General features: G+C 41.0%; 2 protein-coding genes and 1 long non-coding RNA gene across 7 annotated transcripts in view; 1 reads left to right on the plus strand and 2 right to left on the minus strand.

The window, feature by feature from the left end:
- Positions 1–1,669, minus strand: part of LOC149314056 (5'-AMP-activated protein kinase subunit gamma-1-like) — a 43,207-nt gene extending 41,538 nt beyond the window's left edge. The window contains exon 1 of the mRNA XM_089520427.1: positions 1,647–1,669. The gene's annotated coding sequence lies outside the window, so the exon portion shown is untranslated. The remainder of the gene's footprint in view (positions 1–1,646) is intronic.
- The window catches only part of LOC149314057 (uncharacterized), a 49,038-nt gene continuing 25,277 nt past the window's right edge, over positions 1,591–25,351 (plus strand). The window contains exons 1-2 of the long non-coding RNA XR_016280891.1: positions 1,591–1,697; positions 2,928–3,042. This is a non-coding gene — a long non-coding RNA (uncharacterized LOC149314057). The remainder of the gene's footprint in view (positions 1,698–2,927; positions 3,043–25,351) is intronic.
- TTLL4 (tubulin tyrosine ligase like 4) overlaps positions 17,326–25,351 on the minus strand; it is a 38,390-nt gene continuing 30,364 nt past the window's right edge. For all 5 annotated transcript variants that reach the window (XM_089520424.1, XM_089520423.1, XM_089520421.1 and 2 more), the window contains 6 exons: positions 24,584–24,721; positions 21,611–21,713; positions 20,298–20,508; positions 20,115–20,185; positions 19,334–19,416; positions 17,326–18,170 (listed from right to left, as the gene is read on the minus strand). In XM_089520424.1, coding sequence (XP_089376550.1) covers positions 18,017–18,170; positions 19,334–19,416; positions 20,115–20,185; positions 20,298–20,508; positions 21,611–21,713; positions 24,584–24,721 — 760 coding nt within the window. In that variant the 3' untranslated portion in view covers positions 17,326–18,016. The remainder of the gene's footprint in view (positions 18,171–19,333; positions 19,417–20,114; positions 20,186–20,297; positions 20,509–21,610; positions 21,714–24,583; positions 24,722–25,351) is intronic.

Below are 25,351 nucleotides of genomic sequence, written 5' to 3' on the forward strand. Positions count from 1 at the left end.
TCTTGTGGCATGGAAGCCATTTTTTTACTAAAAGGGCTCATGTTACAGGCTACTGGTTTTTTGGCTGCCATTTATGTAGCCATTAGACTCAAGTGGAGTAGCTGTTTTCCAGTGTCTACAAACCACTTGCCTGGCTTATCATAAAACTTTGTGGAGCCAAGATGCCTGTGAATCAGATGCTGTCCTTATTCATAGTACATATAATTTAAAAGAGCATGAAAAAAATGTAACAGTGCAATGGATGTTAAGAATTAGATTCACACAGATACATACAGGTGTTAAGAACTTGACTCAGTGGTTCCTAAACTTTGGTTCTCCAGATGTTTAAGACTTTAGCTCCCAGAATTGACCATGCTGGCTGGGGCTTCTGGGCGTTAAAGTCTGAAACATCTGGGAGACAAAGGTTTGGGAACCACTGATTGATGCAGATATGTAACAAAAAGTATATAGATATCATAATCAATAGCCATTGACAGCATGAATAGCTGCAAGGCCACCAGAACCAAATGAGGCCCCTATCCTGCCTATGGGCTGCAGTTTGGCTTTTCCTGAGATTGCCAGTAGGAACTGAAGTATTCAAACAATATTCAGTCCCACAGCTATGTTACTGATGTGCTTAGCTGTAGATCAGGAGACAATAACCTTTGGCCTTCTAGACATTTTGGACTTCAGCTGCCAGAAGCCCCAGCCAGTATGGCCAATAACAAGTGTGGGAGTTGTCATCCAAAACATCTGGAGGGGCAAAGGTTCTCCAGCTCTGGTATAGAGCATGGTTGCCTCACAGAGACAGCTTGAAACAGTCTCTGCCATGCCGCAGTTTCATCTGGTGACTATTGTTTATTTAGCAACATTCATTCAAAGACATAAATGTGTTAATCTGGAAAATCAGTATGCAAAGGGATTTTGCAGCACCTTTGAAACTAACTGACAGAAGCTGGTAGCACGAGATTTCATAGACCTGAACCTAGTTCGTGCATCAAAGAAGGCCAAAGCCTAGGGAAAGCTCATGCTACCAACTTCTATCTTTCAGTTACTCTCAAAGGTGCTGTGCTGCAAGATCCCTTTGCATTCTTAGCAACATGGACAAATTAAAGAAAATACCAGCTGGATTGGATCACAATCCTACTGAACCCAGCATCCCATTTTCACAAATGTTTCTTGGAAAGATCACAAAGAGAGCATCAAGGCAACAGTTCTTTGTTGTTACCTTCCAGGCTCTGATACTCAGAAGCATTGATTGGCCTGTCCATCCATCATAAATTTACTCCTTTTCAAGCAGTTAAAAAACTAATGGCTATTGTCGCATTTTGTGGCAATGGACTTTTATAAATGAATTAGGGGACAGTGTTTGGCAGACATGTAATCAAGTTTGGGTTCTGTTCTGGAGCTTTGATGTTTTGATGTGCCACTGTGTGCCCCTCCTTCCCTAACCCCACAGCCAGTGCCCACAAATACTAAACATAGCCCAGTTAGGCCTGGCCTCTCCTCCCCACCACTGCTGTGGAGAATTCCGGGCGAGTGAGTCAGTCTCTTAAAAGAGAAAGCAGCAGTCCTTTCTCCTCTCAGCTTCTCCCACTGCTAGCAGCCTGATCTCAGCAAGCACCAGAGGCTAAGCAAGCACCCCTTGGTAAATAAAGAAATGGTACCTTCAAGTGGGTGGGTGTCCTCCAGCAACATCGAAACACCTGTGAAACACTGTAAGTGTTCAGTGTTTAGGGAGACAGCCCATTCTTCTCCCTTTGTAAAGTAAATAAACATTATCCTAGCCGGAGGGGGGAATTACCTCTAAAGGGGGAGACTGCAACAACAACAAAAAAACTGTTCATGTTGCAGAACAAATAAGGAACTTTCAAAGTGTGTTCCTGGCTTTTTATCTGTAGCCAGACAGCTGTTATGTGCTCTATTTAAAAACAGTAAAAATCAAAAACCATCCAAAGGATACTAAATCCTTTTTAGCAAGACTAATTAAGGGAAGTAGAGCCAGTGTGGTGACATGGCAATCCTCCAACCTTTGAAGAAATGTGCCAATAAGTTCACTGTAGAGTTGGCATAAGTCGGAAACAACTTGAAGGCATGCACCACCACCACCAGTTATGAGAAATGTATATTAATACAGACGGCCCTTCTTATACACAGATTTTTTATACACGGATTCAAGCATCCACGGTTTGAAAATGTTCCAAAAATGAAGGAAGCCATGGATCTGAGTCTGCAAGACTTGAGCAGGGCTGTTGACAATAGGATGTCTTGAGGGCCTCTAATTCACGGCATCACCATAAGTCAAAGTCAACTTGACAGCAGATAACAATTCCTTATATTGTGACTGGTGTAGTACATTGTCAATAGCTGTAGTATCTTCTGTAGAGATGAGAAAGTATTTGCAATTACAGCTCCCACCATGTAATCCAATTTACCATCCTGGTTGAGGCTTTGGGGTGATGAACTCCAAAGTACTTGGAAGGGCCTAATATCTAGCCTCACAACTCAAGGTAATTCAGTCCCTCCATCCAGCCCACTTTCTGCCTATAAACAATGTCACATCTTTACATAGTCCCATATTGCTTCAGATTTATAATTCTTTTCTGGGACAGGCAAATTATATGTTCCCTGAAATATCTTCAAAGTTCCTGGTAGTCACTTGGTCCAGTAAGAAGTCTCACCTTTATGAGGCCATTATAGTTGGCCATTTTTACTGATGTTTCTTCAGTGTCTCTTTTCAATAACTCTTGGAATCTGAAGACTGTTTTGTTGATTGTGGAGCTTTTCCTTGTGTCTTCTTTCTCCCATCACCTTTCTTTTAGTTAACATACAGCCTCCAGAGGTGTTATAAGGAGCTAAAAGCCTTGCTACCTACAGCAAGATGTTCATATACTGTACATATTTCCTATGCATTCCCTCCACTAATGGACCAACATGGCAATCCACAGGTTTTCTACTCTACAGAGTGATGCTACTGAGCTGCAAGAGATCTTGGGGAAAACTCCATGCAACCAGGATGCTAGATGCAAAAGAAGACAGGCTTCCTGAAGCTTTAATAGTTGGGTAAGAGAGAGAATTTAAGCAGGAAGCGCTTGCATATGCAACACCTTTTCGTCTACCAGGGACAGCAAACTAGTGGGAAATTGTTCATATATTCAGTTGTTAAGTTAATTGCATGTTTGATATTTGTAACATTTTAAAAAATGGTATTTAAATTTTATTAACAATCTTATCAGAATGGGGGGGGGCAGGAATCTGTCATTTTACTCTTTCCCACCCCTTGGTTCATTTGGAGATTCTGAAAGATGGAAACATCTGCACTAATTTTTGAAAACTCAGTTTCTCACCCAAATCCCTTACCTTGTTTTTCTCCTTCCTTCCTTCCTTCCTTCCTTCCTTCCTTCCTTCCTTCCTTTCTTGTAATCTCATCTCATCTTTCTTTAGTGTAATGGTTTCTGCTCAAATCCCAGAAAAAAACTTCCAAAGATAAGAGCTTCAAATTCTAGAATAGATGAAGGGACTCTATCCAGTGTCTGGTGCAGAAAAGAGGAGAATCTTCTAGTTGCAAAGATCCCCTCCACCAAGCACTCTTTACTAATTGTGATCTAAACTTTGTCATTTCTTAATACCTAGGGAGGGAAAAATGAGAATGAGTTTTGTGGGGGGAAATTTTAAAAAAAAATTAATGAGTTGCTAAGTTGGTCTTGACATATGGTGACCCTATGGCGTTTATCACACGGAGGTTGTTGTTGTTGTTGTTGTTATTTTGCAGTGAAAGAATTTTTAAATAATAATAATAATAATAATAATAATAATAATTTTCTTTCACTGCAAAATAATCAGTGTAGAAACTGAAGTTCTACTTAGAAGTAAACCCTGCCTCTACCTTGGCCCCACTTTGGAGGATGTCCTGCCCCCCGCCCCCAAAGAGTCCTTTAGAAACTTTACTAACCCCACTCTCTCTCTCTGCCCCCTCTTTTCCTTCTCTCTCTCCCCCCCGATCTCCCCCCTCCTCGCCAGCATGTCTCCTGTCCATGTTAAAACGTGAATGCATTCATTCAGGGGGGAGCACCGGAAGCAAATGGGGCAAAATTGCAGCATGGCTTCATGGGAAATTTGCAACCTGGGGGTTTTGCGGTGGTGTACCAGAGCACAAGCAAAGTGTCATTCCACACCAGACCAATCCGCAGTGAATTCAAAGCGAGCTTGAATGCGAATCCTGTGTATAATTACAGCGCCTTAGAAATAAAGTTTAATAATAATAATAATAATAATAATAATAATAACTCACTTTTTTAACGAATTCTCCAAAATGAGGAGCCAGTAAGGATTCACTTTGGAAGCACCACGGAAGTGCCATGGAAGGAGCTCCCATTGAAAGGAACCAGGTGTGAAAATACATTAACGTTATAACGTGAATCCACATAGTTGGATTCGCAGTCACCCCGGATCTGAGCTGGTAAACCCCCGTTTGATAAACGCCTATGAAGGAAACAGTACCTGGGAGATTTCTCATTTGCATTTGTTGAGTCTTTATCTTGCTATCTTTCAGGACTGGTAGCCAAACCTTGTTTACTTTAACAAATGCAAATGAGAAATCTCCCAGCAGACAATGAGCACTAATCAAGCGCATATTAGTCCTCTTTTGCAGACCCACCCACCCTGAGGCCTGCCATTAGCAACAGAACAATACACATGCAACTCACTCCTGCCCTTCCAGGTCAAACAACTCCTTTCCAGGCAAACATTCTCTGAAGATGCCAGGTACAGATGCTGGTGAAACGTCAGGAAGAAACTCTGCTAGAACATGGCCGCATAGCCCAAAAAAACCACAAAAAACTATGGATGCCGGCCATGAAAGCCTTTGACTTCACATAATGTTAATATAATATTAACAATCATATTAATAAATAAAATTAAATAAGTTGTCCCTTTTCATTGGCAATTTTTAAACTTAATTCAGAACTAATTTCAGTAGTTCCTACTCTCTTCTACATCAGTGAGGAGCAGAAAGTAGACATAGATTTACTGATAGATCACTGGGTGACTTACAGTAAAATGGCAAAATTTCTCATTTTTATTATCTAACAATTGCAGTAACAAAAGTGCCACACACTACACCAATTTATGCTGCTGAAATGAAGAAAGCTTTGAGTAACCAGAAATGGGAATGTTTCGTAGCTGGACTATAACCATTCACTTCTGGGTTCTTGTTGGTGTGTAGCTTCAAGTTGTTTCCAACACATGGCCATGCTATCACAGGGTTTTCTTGGCAAGATTTGTTTACAGGCGTTTTGCCTTTGCCTTCCTCTGAGACTGAGTGTGTGACTTACCCAAGGTTACCCAATAGGCTTCCATGGCCAAGTGGGGATTCGAATCCTGATCTCTAGAGTCATAGTTTCCAGAGCTCAAACCACTACATCATGCACTCTCTCTTTCTAGTACAGTTTTGGTACACAAGGTTAATTTCTGGGACCAGTTTTGTTTTGGGTTGGGTTTTTTTGGAAGCTAATGACTTTTATGCCATGCTGTAATAGGTAGACCTCAGCATTAGAGTAAAGAACAAAGTAGATTTCCCAACGCTGAACTCTGTCCACCCTCATTCTTCATTACTATTCAAGTTGCAAGGTTACTATCTCCTTTAGCATCTGGCCACCCCATGACAAAAGTCATTGAAATGACAAGATTTCAGGAAAGAAAATCTATCCTGGAAGGGATGAGGGGAAAAAAGAGGGGGGGGGGACGTTTGTTGTCTTTGGCTTATATTGATGGATAATAAATAAATAAATAAATAAATACTTTTATTTATATCCCACTTTTCTGTGACAAGACAATCAAAGTGGCTTACACCACATTAAAATCCACATTTACAAAATTATATCTCAAATTCCCCCCCTTAAAACAGGATTAAACAAGTTACAATTAAAACATCTATTAAAAACACAATAAAAAATACAGCGAGGACAGAGCGGTGGGCTGATACATGATGCGAGGGGCAGTCATTCTGTGGCCGGGCACTTTTATTCAGGAAAGGCCTGCCGGAAGAGATCTGTCTTGACAGCTTTTTTAAAGCTGCCTAAACTGGCAATTTGATGGATCTTGTCTGGCAGACCGTTCCATAGTTTGGGAGCAATTGCAGAGAAGGCCCTGGGAGGTAGCAGTTAGTCTGGTTTTTAAAGGCTGCAATAGATTCCTCTCAGAGGACCTGAGAGTGTGGAGCGGATAATGTGGGAGTAGGCGATCCCTCAAATAGGTTGGACCCAAGCCATGTAGGGCTTTAAAGGTTATAACCAACATCTTGTACTGTGCCCAGAAACTAATAGGCAGCCAGTGAAGAGATTTTAAGATGGGTGTTATTCGGTCACTCCTAGTTTTTCCGGCGACTAGCCTGGCTGCCATATTTTGCACTAGTTGAAGTTTCCGGACTAGGCACAAGGGTAGCCCCATGTAGAGTGCATTACAGAAATCAAGTCGTGAAGTTACCAGTGAATGTACAACAGTTTCTAGGTCCTTTACTTCCAGGAAAGGGCGCAGCTGGCGTATCAGCCGAAGCTGATAACAGGCGCTCCTGATCGTCGCATTCACTTGGTTCATCATGTGAAGTGATGGATCTAGGAGCACCCCCAGACTGCAAACACAGTCCTTTGTGGAGAGCGTGACCCCATCTAGGACTGGAGATTGCAACCCTGTACCTGGTTTGGGGGCCCCTACTCTAAGTACCTCCGTTTTGTCTGGATTCAGCCTGAGTTTGTTTTTCCTCATCCAGCCCATTACCGCTGGAATGGGCTGGGTGAGGAAAAGTTAGAAAAAAGCTTGCCCCAAAATACATAATGGTGTCATCAATAGCTAGTCATCTGTCAGAACTCTTTACCTACTAACCTTAGGTTGTAATCTTATACCCATTTCTTTGTAAGTAAACTGCTCTGAAGCCAACAGGACTTATGTTTGAGAAAATGTATAAACAGACTGCAAAGAGTATACATTCCTTCCCCCATTATTTTATATATAAATGAAGAAATATCAAGGTTAATCACCAGCCCATCATTTCTGTTACACGCTATTACAGTTCATCCACCTCCAAATAGCAGTGGAATTGGGATTTACTAGGGAAGTTGGGAGAATACTATTTATATACAAAACTGACAATAAATTATCCTTAATAAAAAAAAAAGATTTAGAGCATGGATGAACAACAACACTTAAACTAAAATATCTATGAAAATTTCTTGGCATAGCTTTCACAGAAAACCAAAGCTGAGAGTCAGGCTTACTGCAAGGTGTCCAGTCACTTCTTGAACAATAATTCATTTTTTTCATATAAAAAAGGAAATAGATATTCCCTTTTCCTCATGTGTCATGTCTTAGATTGTAAGTGTAAAGATGCAGAACTGGCAAATTAAGATTACTCTGGGAGCCTTTTTGATTGAAAGGTATGGTACATTTTCTAAATCAATTAATCAATCAATCAATAGTGTGCTGTGCATCCAAGTCAGCTCAGTATCAGAATTCTGTTAACAGCATAGAAATATGGGCTGGCAAAACACACCTGATACAAAGTATATCAAATGAGTTCTTGCAGTTGTGATACTTTCAAGTGGATATATAATATTTATCCAAACTGCTTAATAGATATGAGAATTGCAGGGTGATTGCCTACCACAGATTGATATTTTAAATAGTAATGGCGTTATTAAACAGCTGCTCCAAAATCAAGATTTATTATAAACCAAGGTATTTTTCAAATCCAAACTATTATATTGAGCAGTAAGATCAATGAGCTTTCTAAAATCTTATTTTTAAATTCATAATAATTAAGCAATTGGCCAAACTGTCTGATTTGCAGTTCAATTCTCCAACATCCTTTGAGCTCTGTCTAGTAAATAAAGACCTTATACTTAGCACTGTTGCCATACTCCATACATTTATGCTGTTTCTACAGACTAATTGGAAGACAACTAGTATATTCTTTATTGTCTCTTCTACAGATCCCTAAGAAAGGCTGCACTGGATGTACAGTATATATGTCCAAAAGTATAGGTTGACCTGCAAATGTTACATGTATTTATTTGTTTTATAATACTTCTAAGTATGTGACTTTTAGCTAATTTGAAGTAACCAAGGTTTTGTCCATGGAACCTGTAAGACTGCAGAGGTGATGGCATATAATGGAAACGATAGTTTTACATATGTTACTGATATACTGGATAATGTTCTTGTGGATAAGGAAACCTTTTTTCTATTAAAAACATCATAAAAAGTCACTCTGGTGACACTCAGGCCATCAGATTTTTTTTTATAGACAGATAACTGCCTGGGATAGTGTATACAACCGGTCTGATGTTTCCATGCACAGCAAAAATTTGTGACTCCAAAGTTGGAACAGCTACTGCCTACAAGGTTAATCTGGAAGGAAGTATATTCTATATTCCCTCCTCACTCATTTTAACAGTCCGGCCAGAGAGAGGAGAAGGAGAGGAGCTGCTTGGCAGCCATTTTGAGACCGTGTGCTTGAGACCGTGTGCTCGTTGCTGAAGGGACGGAGCTTCTGTGAGTCACATCTGTGAGTCACAAGGGGCGGAGCTAGCAGACTAGCTTTATATACCAACTTCCAGAGCCTTCCAGAACAGTCCGGCCAGAGAGAGGAGAAGGAGAGGAGCTGCTTGGCAGCCATTTTGAGACCGTGTGCTTGAGACCGTGTGCTCGTTGCTGAAGGGGCGGAGCTTCTGTGAGTCACATCTGGGTGTCACAAGGGGGCGGAGCTAGCAGACTAGCTTTATATACCAACTTCCAGAGCCTTCCAGAACAGTCCGGCCAGAGAGAGGAGAAGGAGAGGAGCTGCTTGGCAGCCATTTTGAGACCGTTTTGAGAATTTTCGTTTTCTTTAACTCAACAACTCTGCTCAAGTGGCATCAGGTTAGAATCAGATATTGAAACAGAACCTTCCCTTTAAGTGTAAGATAGCAGCCAGTACTTACCTTTAAAGAAGTATTCCCAGTAGATTGACTGTTAAATTTATTACTAAAGACTTTGCAGTATGGACAACGAGGGATCTGCCGCAGTCACCTGCAACTCTTGTGGGATGTTTCTCTTCTTGCCTACAGAAGTGGAGAACTTCACATGCACCAAGTGCAAGTTGGTAGCACTCTTGGAGGAGAAAGTGCAGCAGCTGGAGTCCAGAGTAGCTACACCAGCATATTAGGGAACAAGAGGATTTCCTGGACACAATAGAACTAACCATCTTGGACGAGTACCACGCAGAGGAAGATGCTAGGGTGGAAGAGGTCACTTGCCAAACAGAGGAGGCAGACAGCTGGAGGAATGTCATAAAGAGAAGTAAGCCAAGAAGGAATTGTTCGGGGAGCTTGCAGCTAGAGAATCGATTCGAAGCTCTTTCCCTTATCAAGGAGGATGAAGAAGTGCAGCATGGACAGACTTCTGGGACAGAGCAGGGGAGCCTGAGAGTCCCACCCGAGGGAACAGTCGCTGCTAAGCCTCGGAGGAGGCGTGTGGTCGTAGTGGGGGACTCCTTGCTGAGGGGTACAGAAGCAGTGATTTGTAGGCCTGACAAGATGTCTCGAGAGGTGTGTTGTCTTCCAGGTGCAAAGATCCGTGATGTGACAGAGAGGCTGACAAGACTGGTCAAGCCTACTGACCAATACCCCTTCCTTTTGGTCCACGTGGGAACTAATGATACTGCAAGACACAGCATTCAGAACATCAAAAGGGATTACGAGGAGCTTGGTAGGAAGCTGAAAGGAATGGATGTACAGGTTGTCATCTCGTCTCTTCTGCCAGTTGAAGGGCATGGTCCAGGAAGGGAGAGGAAAATAGCAGATGTGAACAACTGGCTTCGCAGATGGTGCCGCCGAGAAGGATTTGGATTCTTCGATCATGGGCTGCGGTTCCATGAGGAGGGACTTCTTGCAACGGACGGGTTGCATCTCACGCCAGTTGGAAGAAATGTTTTTGCCAACAGTCTCAAGAACTTGATCAGGAGAGCTTTAAACTGAATTCCGAGGGGAAGGGAGACAATATTAAGGAAGGCAAAAGGGATGGCGAAAATAGTCAAACTGACATAGAGGAAACAAGGCAAACAGTGCAAGGACCCAGCAGTGGGAGGCAAAAAAACTTGCACAGGCAGCAAGTAAAAGGGAACCATTGTCTGCGATGTCTCTACACTAATGCACAGAGCATGGGAAATAAGCAAGATGAACTCGAACTCCTAGTACAACAAAGCAAATATGATATAATAGGCATCACTGAAACCTGGTGGGATGAGTCTCATGATTGGAATGGGGAAATAGAGGGGTATAACCTTATTAAGAGAAATAGGCCAAACAGGAAAGGAGGAGGAATAGCACTATATGTCAGAGATATTTACACCAGTGAAGAGATCCTCGACATCAATCATGGAAGCCAGGTGGAGAGCATCTGGATAAGAATCAAAGGGGAGGGAAACAACAAGGGTGTTACGGTGGGAGTCTACTACAGACCCCCAAGTCAGATGGAGGAATTGGAATATGCCTTTCTAGAACAGATGACCACACACTCAGAAAGGAGAGATGTAGTAGTGATGGGTGACTTCAACTATCCTGATATTTGCTGGAAGTCAAACTCAGCCAAATCCTCAAGGTCTAGCAAATTCCTCACTTGCCTTGGAGACAATTTCATTGTCCAAAAGGTGGAAGAGGCAACAAGGGGGTCAGCTATTTTAGATCTGATCCTAACCAACAGGGATGACCTAGTTAATGGAGTGCAAGAGGTGGGATCTTTAGGTGGGAGTGATCATGTTCTCCTGGAGTTTGTTATACAACGGAAAGGAGAAGCCAGGCACAGTAGACATGCATTCTAGACTTTAGGAAATACTGGGGGTGATCCCATGGTCAGGAATACTAAAAGAGAAGGGAGTTCAAGATGGATGGGAGTTTCTTAAAGGAGAGATACTGAAGGCACACTTTCAAACAGTTCCAATGAGGAAGAAAAATGGGAGATGTCTCAAGAAACTAGGATGGATGACTAAGGAACTTTCAACTGAGCTAATTTTTAAATGGAACATGTATAAGAAATGGAAAAGGGGGGAAATCACCAAAGAGGAATTCAAACAAATAGCAATCATATATAGGGGTAAAGTCAGAAAAGCTAAAGCGCAGAATGAACTCAGGCTTGCTAAAGAGGTTAAGAACAACAAAAAGGGCTTTTGGGGTTATGTCCGCAGCAAAAGGAAGAAGAAGGAAATGGTAGGGCCACTGCATGGAGAAGATGGCAAAATGCTAACAGAAGACAGAGAAAAGGAAGAATTACTCAACACCTTCTTTGCCTCAGTCTTCTCAGAAAAGGCAAAAGGTGTTCAACCTGAGGATAATGGAGCAGAGAATTGGGGAATTTCAGCACAGAATAGGCAAAGAGATAGTATAGGAATACCTTGTTAATATAAATGAATACAAGTCTCCTGGACTAGATGAATTACATCCAAGAGTATTAAAAGAACTGGCAAATATAATATCAGAGCCATTGGCAATAATCTTTGAGAACTCCTGGTGAACAGGAGAAGTCCCAGCAGACTGGAGGAGGGCAAATGTTGTCCCCATCTTCAAAAAGGGGGGGGAAAAAAGGATCCCAGCAATTATTGTCCAGTTAGTCTGACATCAATACCAGGAAAGATTCTGGAGCAGATCATTAAACAGAGAGTCTGTGAACATATAGAAGGCAATTCCATAATCACATAAAGTCAATATGGGTTTCAGAGAAACAAGTCATGCCAGACAAATCTAATCTCTCTCTCTCTCTCTCTTTTTTTTTTTTTTTGATAAAATTACCAGCTTGGTAGATGAAGGGAATGCTGTAGATATAGTACATCTTGATTTCAGTAAGGCCTTTGACAAGGTTCCCCATGACATTCTTGCAAACAAGCTTGTAAAATGTGGGCTAGACAAGGTAACTGTTACATGGATTTGTAATTGGTTGACTGGCTGAACCCAAAGGGTGCTCAACAATGGCTCCTTTTCATCCTGGAGAGAAGTGACCAGTGGGGTCCCACAGCGGTCTGTCCTGGGCCCAGTACTATTCAACATCTTTATCAATGACTTGGATGACAAAATTGGGGGTATACTTATCAAATTTGCAGATGACACCAAATTAGGAGGAGTAGCTAATACCCCTGAGGACAAGATAAAACTTCAGAATGACCTTAATAGATTAGAAAGCTGGGCCAAAGCTAACAAAATGAATTTCAACTTGGAGAAATGTAAGGTACTGCACTTAGGGCGGAAAAATGAAATGAACAGATATAAGATGGGTGACACCTGGCTGAACAAGACTACATATGAAAGTGATCTAAGAGTCCAAGTAGACCACAAGTTGAACATGAGTCAACAGTGCAATGCAGCGGCTAAAAAGGCCAATGCAATTTTAGGTTGCATCAATAAAAAGTATAGTGTCTAGATCAAGGGAAGTAATAGTGTCACTCTATTCTGCCTTGGTCAGGCCCCACCTGGAATACTGTGTCCAGTTCTGGGCACCACAATTTAAAAAGGATGTTGAGAAACTGGAGTGTGTCTAAGGGAGGATGACTAAAATGGTGAAGGGACTTGAAACCATGCCCTATGAGGAACCCCTTAGGGAGCTGGGGATGTTTAGGCTGGAAAAGAGAAGGTTAAGAGGTGATATGATAGCCCTGTTTAAATATTTGAAGGGATGTCATATTCAGGAGGGAGCAAGCTTGTTTTCTGCTGCTCCAGAGAACAGGACCCGGAACAATGGATGCAAGCTACAGGAAAAGAGATTCCACCTCAACATTAGGAGGAACTTCCTGACAGTAAGGGCTGTTCGACAGTGGAATGCACTTCCTCGGAAGGTGATAGAGTCTCCTTCCTTGGAGGTCTTTAAACAGAGGCTGGATGGCCATCTGTCAGGGATGCTTTGATTTGGATTTCCTGCATGGCAGGGGGTTGGACTAGATGGCCCTAGTGGTCTCTTCCAACTCTACGATTCTATGATTCTATGATTCTATGAATTTCAGTCACTTCGTTTGTTTCACTGTATCTGGAAAATACAGAGCTTTTTTCAAGCACTTCAAACAATACTGTGCCCTGTTGTAGTTCCCCAAGCACTCAAGGCTATACTGGAAAAATCTAAGCTAATTTTGTTATGTATTGGATAGGTTGGGACCAAGACCTGATACAGAAATCCTATGAAGAAGAACAGAGTATGAATCAAAATGAGCATGGTAGGAACAGCAGCAGAGATACTTCGGGAAATAATAGCATTCATGTAGAATAATGTAACAAGAGGTGTCAGCATGGCATTTACTGCCACTTGATAATCGCAACAGCCATGACCTCACAATTGTCTCAAAATCTTTATTGCATGTTAAGTTAGACTCATGACATCCTTTCAGGATAAACATTTTTAAACCATCCTCTGGATGTTTCCACACTTAAAAAAAAACCAAACCACCACCGGTGAACTTGGTATAGCTTTAAAATTACTGTTGTCATTTCAGCTTGATAACAAGAATAAAGAAATCCGTCCAATGAAGTTGGCTGTTTCTGTAGCTCAAAACAGTAGCTATACCAACTTCAATCCTGAAATGAGAAAGGGTGCTTGAAGGCTTGTCTTCAGTCTTTCAATCTGCAGAGCACAGAGGGACTCACCATAAACCACATCGCCTTTTGTTTCCTGAAATATGCAATACTAGCACACTGTTCCGATTAATCACTAGAGGAATCAAAGAATAAAACTAACCAATGATGTTTCTATTTGCTGCAATAATCTGCTCTGAGGGATTCAAAATTTCTCCAGTGACAAGCAATGTACACCATTACAACACAAAATATAGGAAATGGATTTCTGCTGAGTTAGACCACTGGCCTGCCAAACTCAGTACCATCTTATTGGTTCTCCACTGTTTCAGACAAAAGTTTTCCCCAACTATATCTGTAGGTGCTAGACTTGAACATGGCAGCCTTTGAATGTGTTTTCTATCCACACAGGTAGAGGGATGTATTTGTCCAGATCTCTACTGTCTAGTCCCTAGATGATGTGTGCTCTTCTAATTCTCATGGAGAGACCCATGAAACTTTGTGCAAGAGTAGTAACCACCTAAGGCAAATGAACCTAATTTTTTATTCTGAGCTGGTTGAAAACCAGTATCAATGGCTGTTAATAACAAGAACCAGACATAGTAATGCAGAGCACATAGGAGGAGGCCTGAACACCTGTTGGCTAGTAATTACTTGAGTTATGAGGAAGGGTGGGTGGCAGTGTTGAGTACAAGGCAATTCTGGGAGACCGTCAGCTGGGGAAATTCCTTAGGACACCCGAAGAGGCCTCTCCACTTTCATACTTCTACACAGCTAGCTATTTTGGGTCATTTGATACAATCCCAGGAGTCATGCTAGTTCACAGGGTGGCTGCTATGGGATTTCAGATGGTCACTTTAGGCACTGTTCCCAATCCCTACGGAGCCCATGAAAGGGGACATAGCACTCAGTTTTCAGTTGAGTGGAATAAAAATAAAGACTGGTCCCTCACAGAGGGACTAGAATAGGATCCTTTCTTGTTCCTGCACTCAGAAAACAGAGAAATAAGTTAAAGTCATCCATATATTGACGATGTTAACATTTGAACCAATTCTCCAACACTCTTGTTTGATTCCATAATAGAGATCAGCTTTGGGGACCCACCCTTGTTCACCAGAATCAGATCACCTTGGCTTCCAGAATGTGTGAAAAGTCAGTTAAACCCAAACACTCAAGTCTCTTAAAGGATTAGACTATTATCGATTGGCTTCGATTGGCTTTTTGGACAGATGTCTTCACACTTGAGATTAAAAACTTCTTTTCCTTCTATTTACAAAGCTCTGTAAAGAAGTGTGACACTTGCCTGCTATTGAAGCTAACAGCCAGGAAGACTTCCAGTGTGCTTCTTTAGCAGGGGGCTACCTCCAGTTCTCCCTTTACCCTCCCAGCTATTTCAATGATACATAAGACTGACAAATGAGGAATAAAGAATTCAGCAATTCAACAGCAATGAAAACAAGTTACAATTAATTTGAGGAGGTGGAAATAACAAGCCAAGGAGAAAATGCGGTTTAATTCAGAGTGTCATGCCACAAAGGCCTCACCATTTAAGATACATCTAGTATCTGTCCTATTTTGAAAGAGCAAGAAAGAAACACAAAGGTGTCGCTCTCTTTCAGAAAGAATTCCAGCAACTAACACCCTGCCATAATATAAGGATAGCTGCTTCTATTACTGCTTAGGCCCCATGTGCCAAATCTTTAGCATGCTTGCCTAACTTTCCTGCTCCCAAGAGTCATCCCGTGGTACTGCTGTAGCAAGAAACAGACTCTCTGTGGCTCTGTGACTACATGGCCAGGGCTCTCAATCCAGAGAACACTACAATACTGTTTATCAATAGGCTAATCAGCCCCCTAGGTTTCATATACAGGAATGAAGTCAGAGACAATTCTGTAATACTGTGAGATCCTTGAAACAGAAACTGTTGTGTTACAAGGAAACACACATCATCCTTCACACAGGTCAGTAACCAACACTGTGATTCTTAAGCAATGCCCTGATCCATAAAGAATGTAATCCATCTGACAGCTACATCTTCCTCTTTTTCCTTGCCCATTTTTTTCAGGGGCATAACCCACGCTCAGGCATGTTCAGAATGTCATTACTGCTACCTTGGAACAATAATGTAAGGCTTGGCAGAAGACTTACCCACCTCAATACATTACGATAACAACCACTTCTGGTAGACAAGTTCTGGGGGGAGAGGGATTTCTTTCCATCAGTTCAGAAAATGTTATCTTGAAGCCAAAGTTCACCCTCAACACCCTGACTTCCCTGAAAGAATTCTGCAGCTTCCTACAAATAGTGTTGATGTACAGATGGGAAATGCTGTTAAGTGTGAAGGTCTCAGATGTCAAGTAGATCATCATACCAGTCTATCATTGCCTTTGCATCAGGAAAGCAAAGAGCCCTGGCTGGCTAAAAGTGCATGGTTTTCAGAATAAGAAGTGCTAAATTTACAAATATATCACAGGCATGTGTACACAAATGGAAAAATTATACAAAGCTAGCATTCAGTAACAGATTTAGATTGTAAAGTGTGCCAAATTCTAAAAATTACTTAAGAGGCAAAGTCTGTGACAACAAAGGGAAAGAAAAGGGCACTCTAATGAATATGGAGTAGCACTGACTGAGCAAGGCTACATTAAAAAAAAAATGGATGCACCCACCCTGCAAGCAGTCTGATACCACTTTAATTGCCTTGCCTCAATTCTACAGAATCCTGGGATTTGTAGTTTGGTATAATACCAGACCTCACTGACAGACATCATAAATACATCACTGAACTACAAACCCCAGAATTCCACAGGCTGGAACCATGACAGTTAAAATGGTGTCACTGCTTTATTTGTGCAGTGTGGAAGAGCTGATATGTTGCACCTGTGCTCAGTTAATAATTGATTGCAAACAAAGGCATTTTAGTAGTTTTTCAGTCAGTTATTGTTCCACTGCCCTGTCTCCATTGGGTAGTTTTCAAGACATATTTTTGCCCTTCATTTTTTCCTCTATATGTTTAATTTCAGTTTATAAATCCTCTGAGCAAGCGGTGTCACTTACCAGTTCAGTATAACACTGTTCATTTAAATTTAATATTACTCTAGTCATTACTAAAACAGTGAGGGCCTTCTCTGCAATTGCTCCCAGACTATGGAACGGCCTGCCGGATGAGATCTGTCAAACTGCCATCTCAGACAGCTTTAAAAAAGCTGTCAAGACGGATCTCTTCCGGCAGGCCTTTCCTGAAGAGAAATGTCCGGCCACAGAATGATCGCCCCTCACATCATGTATTATACCACCACTCTGTCCTCATTATATTTTTATTGTGCTTTAACAGACATTTTAATCTCCAATTTTAATTGTATCATGTTTAATCCTGTTTTAAGGGGGGAATTTGAATATTAATGTGGATATTTTAATGTGTTGTGAGCCACTTTGATTGTCTCATCACAGAAAAGCGGGATAAAAATAAGGTTTTATTTATTTATTGTATTTAGGTACCAGATTTTACTAAAATCTTCTTTGTGAAAGATACTGGGAGTGTGTTCTACTGACTGAATGCATACTGGAGGTTTAATAAATAATAATCCCTTGGCCTTCACCAGATGGAAACAAGAAAGAGGCACCTGTCTTTCAGCACACTTAACTCTAAGTCACAACACCAAGCTAAAACCTATAGGAGACACTATTCCCTTATGCTCCCATTATGGTACACTGCAATGCTTGGGACCAGCACACTACTAGAGCTGCTTCTGCATAACACAACAAGTAAAAAATAATTTTATAATTTAAAGTTCCTCAGGAAGACTACACTGAACAACTAAAGAAACATGATACATGTACAGACAATAAAATTATCATGTTCAGTACCCCCTTCGATGTTAACATCTTCTACCATAATTTGTTAAGATTGCTCATTAGGGAATTTATAAATTTGCTTGATTTTCTAGAATTAGATAAAGACATTTTAAAAAGTTGTTTCCCACAGTGGTTGGATAACGAGAGATTTGTTCCTGCTGTAAATGCATGGAACAGTGAGCTGAATGCAAACATACAAGATCATGGCCCAGGATAGCAGCAGGGCATTTCACAAACTGACACCATTTGGCACTTAACCATGAGAGGCACTTATGGCTTAAGTGGTGAGGAAGAAATAAAGCACAGTCAACAAACTGCAAGGAAATCACACTAAAAATTGAGTAGGTTTTCAAGCTTCTGTGTTTAGAAACTTCTCTTGTCATAAAAAACTATAAACAGAGTATTTGTCCCTTTTAACTCCGTAACGTCTTCTCCCACCCCCCAATTCCCTTTTCAAAAAATAGTTCTGTGGTGGGTGTGCTGGAAGACACCTTCTTCTTGCTTCTGACTCTGGCTCTCCTAGCTTCCACTGAGGTAGTTCATGTGCGCCCCCTTCCTGACATCACAAGGGAGGGAAAGTTGGCCGCTCATTCAGTCCCTCATCACTTTATCAGGCTTGAATTGCTAAGGACCAGAGGGATGGATTTCTTGAGAGTTCCAGCTGTGTACTTAATCTGAGGTAAGCTTTGAGTGCAAGGATTTGGCTCAGGGCTTTGGGCTGGCTCCTCCCCTTCTTGCTGGACAAGCACTTTGTTGCTGGGGGGGGGGGGGGGAAAGACAAGCATATGAAAGAGTCAGAGACAAATAGACATTACTCTTGCAGTGCAGAACACAGTACCCATAGATAGAACAGTTTCCAAAACATGCCATTTTCATCATTCCAATGGGAAGACAGTTCATTCTACTGCTGTTATGGCTATATTATTCCTGTACTTATGTCACTGCATTCTCTCAATCTGATTATACCAGACAGGTATTGAATATGAAAGAATGTTAATACAATGGTCTACTTCAAAGCTAATGCTAAATTACAATTTAGTGCAGGGGGGACCAACTGTCAGACGTCAGAGGACCACATGGTTTCCTGAGGAAACTACAGAGAGGTGCATCCCTGTCATGCGCTCCCATAAGAAAAAAAATCAAATGTTTTCTAAAAAGTCAGCTTCCCATTCATGAAAGGAAAAAAAGGTCTCCGCGAGCCTAAAATGTGGCATGGGAGCCCAAGAACACACAAAATTGTGCCATAGAAGGTATTTGTTGTCGTTCCTGGGGGGCCCTGGGGCTTGCACTTTTCCCACCACTGCTGTATGAGCATTCCTCTCTCCACTACCACCTGCAAAAACATTGGAACTATCTCATTCTGTTGTAAGTCAACTGCAATTTGTCATGATATCCTGTTGTTAGCTTAAACTATTGGAATAGGCCAGAATGAGAAACTATGATCTGATCTTGACCTTTTTCAATAATTTTTTTCAGTAAACTAAATTTATTCAAATTAATGAAGGGATAAGGGAGGGAGGATGCTTTGAGCCCAAGGCTCAAGCCTGTTCATTCATGTAAATGATGCTTTTGTGTTATATTTGAACTGTGCTAGTAAAACAAAAAAGACAACTTTTTAAAAGGGTAAGATATCTCAAAGCACTGGAATTTTTAAAAGATAGTAGGTTTTACCTATAGTTTCACCTGTAAACATAACAAAAAACCACACACAGAGAATTTCAGTATCTCAAATAAGACTTGAGACACAGAAACAATCACCTAAGAATAGATCGCAATGGATTTAGTGGTGTTTCCTTCTGAATAAACATGCAAAGGCTTGCAGTGGAAGAAAAGTAAGGAAAAAAACATGACCAAACTCCCCAATTTGATATACTGTATAGTCTAGAGATACAGTATATGATTATCCCATAATATCTCACCTAGTTTTGCCTGACTCCAACTTGGTCAAACCATTCACATGGAGATCATTCTTCAAAAAGAGGTGGGGTCTAGGCAGTGTCCACTAGAATTAAGAGGATGAAGCATAAGACCATTAATAAGGTGGCAGTTCATAGACGATGAAGAGAAATGCCCCTTTTATCTTATCTCAGAATATCCCCGACAGTGAGGAGAGAAGGGAGTTTTGAGCTAATTTTTTAAAAAATTAATGATAATAATAATAATAATAATAATAATAATAATAACAACAATTTTTATTTACATATATCCCACCTCTCCCTATGGATCGAGGCGGGAGAACAACACAAATATAAAAATTACAAATAGTTAAAATACATTCTCATTGTACAAAGAGAAACTTAAAAACACATCAAAAACCTGTACATGTGCAATATCAATGTCTGTTTACAAAGTTCCAAGTGAAGTATCGTCTTAAGCTGTTATAGCAGGTCTGGGGGATAGGCTTGCCAAAAGAGATCCATCTTAATTGCCTTCTTAAAGGCATCTAAGGTGGTAATAAGACGGATCTCCTCCAGCAAGCCATTCCACAATTTGGGAGCCATCACCGTGGATGCCCTATGGGAAGTAGATCTTAATCTGGTCTTTGGGCAATCCAATAGATTCCTCCTAGTTGTTTTAAATAAAGGCATACATCCTTTGTTAGCAACTAGCAGGGAAGCTGGAGGGTTTTGTTTTTTTTTAAAAGGCACCCTTATAAAAGAACAAATGAGAGCAAACTTACAGTAAGAAACCCACACTTACCATCACTGTGGAGTCTGTCACTATTCCATTATGAAACCCTTTATGACACCAGTTTCTGAGCAGGTCCACGCCTGCAAAATGAAAAGCCATATAATGAATGAAATTCATGAAAAAGAGTAATACTAGGCAAGTAAATGCACTGATTTTAAGAACACATTAAGCACATTAAGCATGTTCGTTTACCTTTTGCCTTATTGAAGAAGTATTTCATTTCCCACTGGGTGGTAAGGATGTTGAAATAGCGTGGCTGCTCAAAGAAGCGCAAGTAGCGCATGGATATGCGGGATGGGAAAACTCGCTCAAATTGCCCACGCCGAGCAAACTCATCCTCTGTCTCTACCAGGACACGAACATCATCTGGAGTCAGAACATCTAGGATGGTGGAGTAGAATTCCTGTAGTAAAGAGGGACAGCTAAACACCTTGGTTTTCCAAAAGACAATCATAGAAGTTTACACCCTTTTCAACCTTTTTTTTTTCATAACAATGGCAAATATCATCCCTTAAATGTCTGGATGGGGTAAGGGAACAATCAGCCGCTTGGCTCCATTTTTGCACTCCTTTCACCTGACTGCATCACATAACAGCCACTTATCCCCAGAAACTGAAATTTATCATAAGGTCATTTCTTGTATTGAAAAAAAGCCTCCTATAAGGCAAAAGCAAGCTGGCCAGAACTGGCAAAATGGTTACCCTATCCCTGGAAGGGTTCAGGCCTTCATAGGCTATTTTTTTTTTGGGGGGGGGGGCATTCTTGTGAAAATTTGGGAGGAATGGATCTGCCAAACAAGGTTGAGGGCTATGCGCAGCCTTGTAGGCTGCTCACCAGAAGGCAAACATCAGCAATCTCCATTGCAAGATTTTGTTGCCAATTCCATGAATATAGTAACAAAAAATAGATGTTGAAGTATGTCAGCTGCATGGAGCTGAAACTGGGTTGAGAAATGTTTTCGGGGACTCAGTTTGCAAAAGCAAAAAATAAAAATAAAAAGGCTTCCTCTTCCAAAAGCAATGCAATAAAGGACAACATGTGATCCCTTGACATGGAATGCTGACTTACTATAGGGCAGTGCTTCTCAAATAGAGGGGCAGGCCCCCCAGGGGGGCGCAAGGCTCCGTAAAGGGGGGCGCGAGGCTCAGGATACAGTGTTATGCAGAGGTGTACTCATAACAATTTTATAGACAAATGATACTATTTACAGTCGCGCGGGGGGCGCAAAATGTTTTCTTCTTCCTAGGGGGGGCATGACAGAAAATAATTGAGAAGCACTGCTATAGGGGCAGAATGGGTGGAATGGAATATCATGGAAAAGGATAAAGTTGAATGTCACATTGAAAAGGAGTACTCTACACTGCTACAGCTGATTGCAAATATCACATGTAAAAAATACAGCATCACTAAAAAGCTCATGATAATGGAAACTGAAGAAACAGAATTCTGGCTCAAAAACACACTAAAAAGATAGCAGATTGAGGGGCAGACATATTCCCACCTACCTGATCTGGCACTTTCTGGGTCTGATAGTAAGCCTTTTTTGTTTTCTCAGCAGTGAACAACTCCACAGATGGCTTGCTCTTCTCCTTTGTAACACTACTCATGCTGGCCACAAAGATAATTTAAAAGTTAGTATGCAAAAGAGAGATACATGGTCATGCTCATAAGCTCTATTTAGTCTATAGGTAAAATATTCAGCAGTTCAACAGGCTACACTAATATATTTGAAGTCATACACATATATTGTTTTGAAACATCATGTTCTTCATCAGAGACAGGCAACATTCAAAGCTTGTGGGCCAGATCTGGGTACAGCCATTACTGCTTAAATGAGTACATGTTAAAACAGGGGCCACAGTTTTGTCTGGAAAAGAGTGCTGCTGAAACAATACTGTTGATCAATCTTAGTTCCATAGCTACATAGCATCTCCTGGACCAACCACCTCGATCCACACTTCCTAGGCAGTTGTCACTGTGATCAATGGGAGTCTTTTGCTCTGCTGGTTAGGAAGCAATCTCTTGTGCAACAGCCAGAAGTAGAGTTCCTGTTACACGGAGTTTGCTTATATGACAGGAGGATGAGATAATCAGCCAACTGCTTCCCAATTGGCAGGGGAACAGATCCTTGGTGATTCCAGCGGCTGCTGCCTGGTAACTCGGTATTGGGGGACTTTCATGGTTCCTACATACCCCCTAAACTAAGTATTATATAGATATCATGAATATAAACCAATCACAAATGTGAAACTCTAGGTTACGCTTTTGTGACTGCCTTCATGAATTCTGACCAACTTCTTTTAGAATAATAGAATCATAGAGTTGGAAGAGATCACAAAGGCCATCCAGTCGAACCCCCTGCCATGCAAGAACTCTCAATCAAAGCATCCCCAATAGATGGCCATCCAGTCTCTGTTTAAAGACTTCCAAAGAAGGAGACTCCACCACACTCCGGGGGAGTGTGTTCCACTGTTGAACAGCCCTTACTGTCAGGAAGTTCCTCCTAATGTTGAGGTGGAATCTCTTTTCCTGTAGCTTGTATCCATTGTTCTGGGTCCTGTTCTCTAGAGCAGCAGAAAACAAGCTTGTTCCTTCCTCAATATGACATCCCTTCAAATACTTAAACAGGGCTATCATATCACCTCTTAACCTTTTCTTCTCCAGGCTAAACATCCCCAGCTCCCTAAGTTCTTCCTCATAGGGCATGGTTTCTAGACACTTCACTATTTTAGTCGCCTCATTTGGACACGCTCCAGTTTCTCAACACCCTTTTTAAATTGTGATGCCCAGAACTGGACACAGTATTCCAGGTGGGGCCTGACCAAGGCAGAATAGAGTGGCATACTTTTTATTGATGCAACCTAAAATTACATGGGCCTTTTTAGCTGTTGCATCGCACTGTTGTCTCATGTTCAACTTGTGGCCTACTTGGACACCTAGATCCCATTCACATGTAGATGGGCTCATTTTAGTCTATCACAATGTTTGTTTATACAGCAATAATTTTTGATTTGATGTAGCAACAGCCAAAATATATATGAAATATTTTAGCTTCAAAGCAAACCGGAAATGATTAAACAGTGACTTCTCTTAAGGAATTAAGTAGTGAAGAATGAACATAAAAATGATGGTAAACATTAGTAAAACACCCACTGGCATATCATGGGGTCACATCCCAGCTGAGAAACAGGTCAGAGATGTCCACTCATGCACCAAGGAAAGTGCTATTAAAATTTCCCTGAAGAAAATGATGTGTCAATATATGTTGGATATACTCTGTACATATAGCCATACACACTATCCCTTAGAGGTCTTTGCTACCATTTTATTAATTTCTTATATTTTTGTGTGTGCTGCCCCTCTTATTTATATTTTTCTTGTTTATACTATACTTTACACTGTTAGACAGTGGACTGAAGACACATCTGCTGATTACCTAAACCAAGATCCATCTGAAATCTTTAAAAGGCAAAAACAGCTCACAGTGTTTAATTATTTTACAGACAGAGTCAAGGAAAGATAACTGAAAAGCTAATTATGTTGGTGGAAGGGGGTTTAACATGCATAGGGAAATCCTGGGAGCCCCCTGCTTTGTATTGCTAATAATCCTTTTTAAAATAACAGGAAGCCTAAGGCTATTTCAAAGATTGGGGGCACAAGAGCACCAAACCTTTGCTATTTTTCCTATATAATTTTTTTCATTGCTTTTTTCATTTTTTTCTTCTATATTTTTATTTTGTAATCTGATATCCTGGGAGGGTGTGGAGTATGTGTTGGCTGCTCTAGAAGTGTCTAAGTCTTTGCTGCTTTACCTCACTGGCCCTTTTCCCCTCTTGATTTTAAATCCCTTCCCAAGATTTTTCAAACTGCTTTGTTAGCATTTCAGCTTTAATTTGTCTGTTTATTTCATTTTCTGTGCAATGGGTTGTTCTGTAGATTCAAAATGCTACTTTTATATAATGATGGCTCATTTTTCCTTTGTAAGTATCGTCTCAAGCTTTCACTGCTTTACTTTTTATTAACTGCCCTGATGTCTGGCTTATCATCCCAACTGAGCACCAGCTAGCACTGATAAATTGTGCATCTGCTAACCCTGAGGAAAGATTATTTATGCCTGAGATCACCATGATTATCTAGCTTGCAAGACATTACTCAGATATTTTCACATGCACAGCCTACAGTCTATCTGCAGTTGCACTGTGCAGTTACAAAAAGTAGAAATTTGACTTCAAACAAAGAAAACAGATACTCTTAGAAACTGAAATGCATCCCAGTTTCATTTCCACACTGACACACTGTGACTCTAAGTAGCCAAATTTGTATTTTGGTGCTGAAGCCATGGGATATACTGCCATAAAAACTTCTAAGACAGAAATGCTTTTTTCAGCTCTCCACCCTACCAGACCAACAAGGGGAAACATACAAATGGATCCCCAAGCAAACATCTCTTTCTGACTTTGTAATCTGTGACTTCTGACCTGGTTGTAGAGCTGCTAGCACTTCCAGATGGTGAAGCCACATCTTCTGGACTTGGTAATAGAAAGCCAGCTAAGTTAAGGGCATCACGGACCATTTGGCCCTTGATGCTTACATCCAGAGGAGAGTTTGAATGAAGGCTGCAAAAAGAAGGAACATGTTACTGGAAATTCTGACTGATATATTCTGATCTTGCCACTAACAATTAGGATAGTTGGTACTTTGATTTATAGTCTCCAGAACAAGAATTATGATTCCATAAAAAGAGAGTCATATACTAGAGGTGAACACAGCTAAAAGTTTAGAGTAATACAGCTCAACAACTATACCAGTTTCAACTATGGCCCAAAACAAAGGGGCAAAAAGCACCAGCTTCAGGCCGCTTTGGGGGTGTGACATTCAGATGACGCATGTCCTGAATGTAGCTGGAAGCCATGCCAAGCAAGAAGAACCAGGCCAAAAAGGAGTGGGTATAATCTGCTCCTTCTGGGAGCCCATTTCAGGACCACAGTGGCAGATCAGATTGAGACTGGGCCTGTACAGTTGCTGCAGTCCCGATGTGATCAGTTTCAGCGTGGTCCTTTTGGCTCATCTGCTTCGAACCTATAGTGCTCTTGTATCTATAATCTCACCTCACTGCTCTTCACTAAAATATGCAAAGATACCCCTGGCAAAACAGATAGTGTTTTCAACAACAAAAGGCCTAATTTATATGGTGAAACAAACTTAGTGCAATGGGAATTATCAGCACTTCAAGAAAGTACAGTCAG

This window comes from Sceloporus occidentalis, unplaced genomic scaffold, assembly GCF_023333645.1.
Source record: "Sceloporus occidentalis isolate IW3139 unplaced genomic scaffold, rSceOcc1.0.p SCAF_4, whole genome shotgun sequence".
NCBI classification, from domain to species: Eukaryota; Metazoa; Chordata; class Lepidosauria; order Squamata; family Phrynosomatidae; genus Sceloporus; species Sceloporus occidentalis.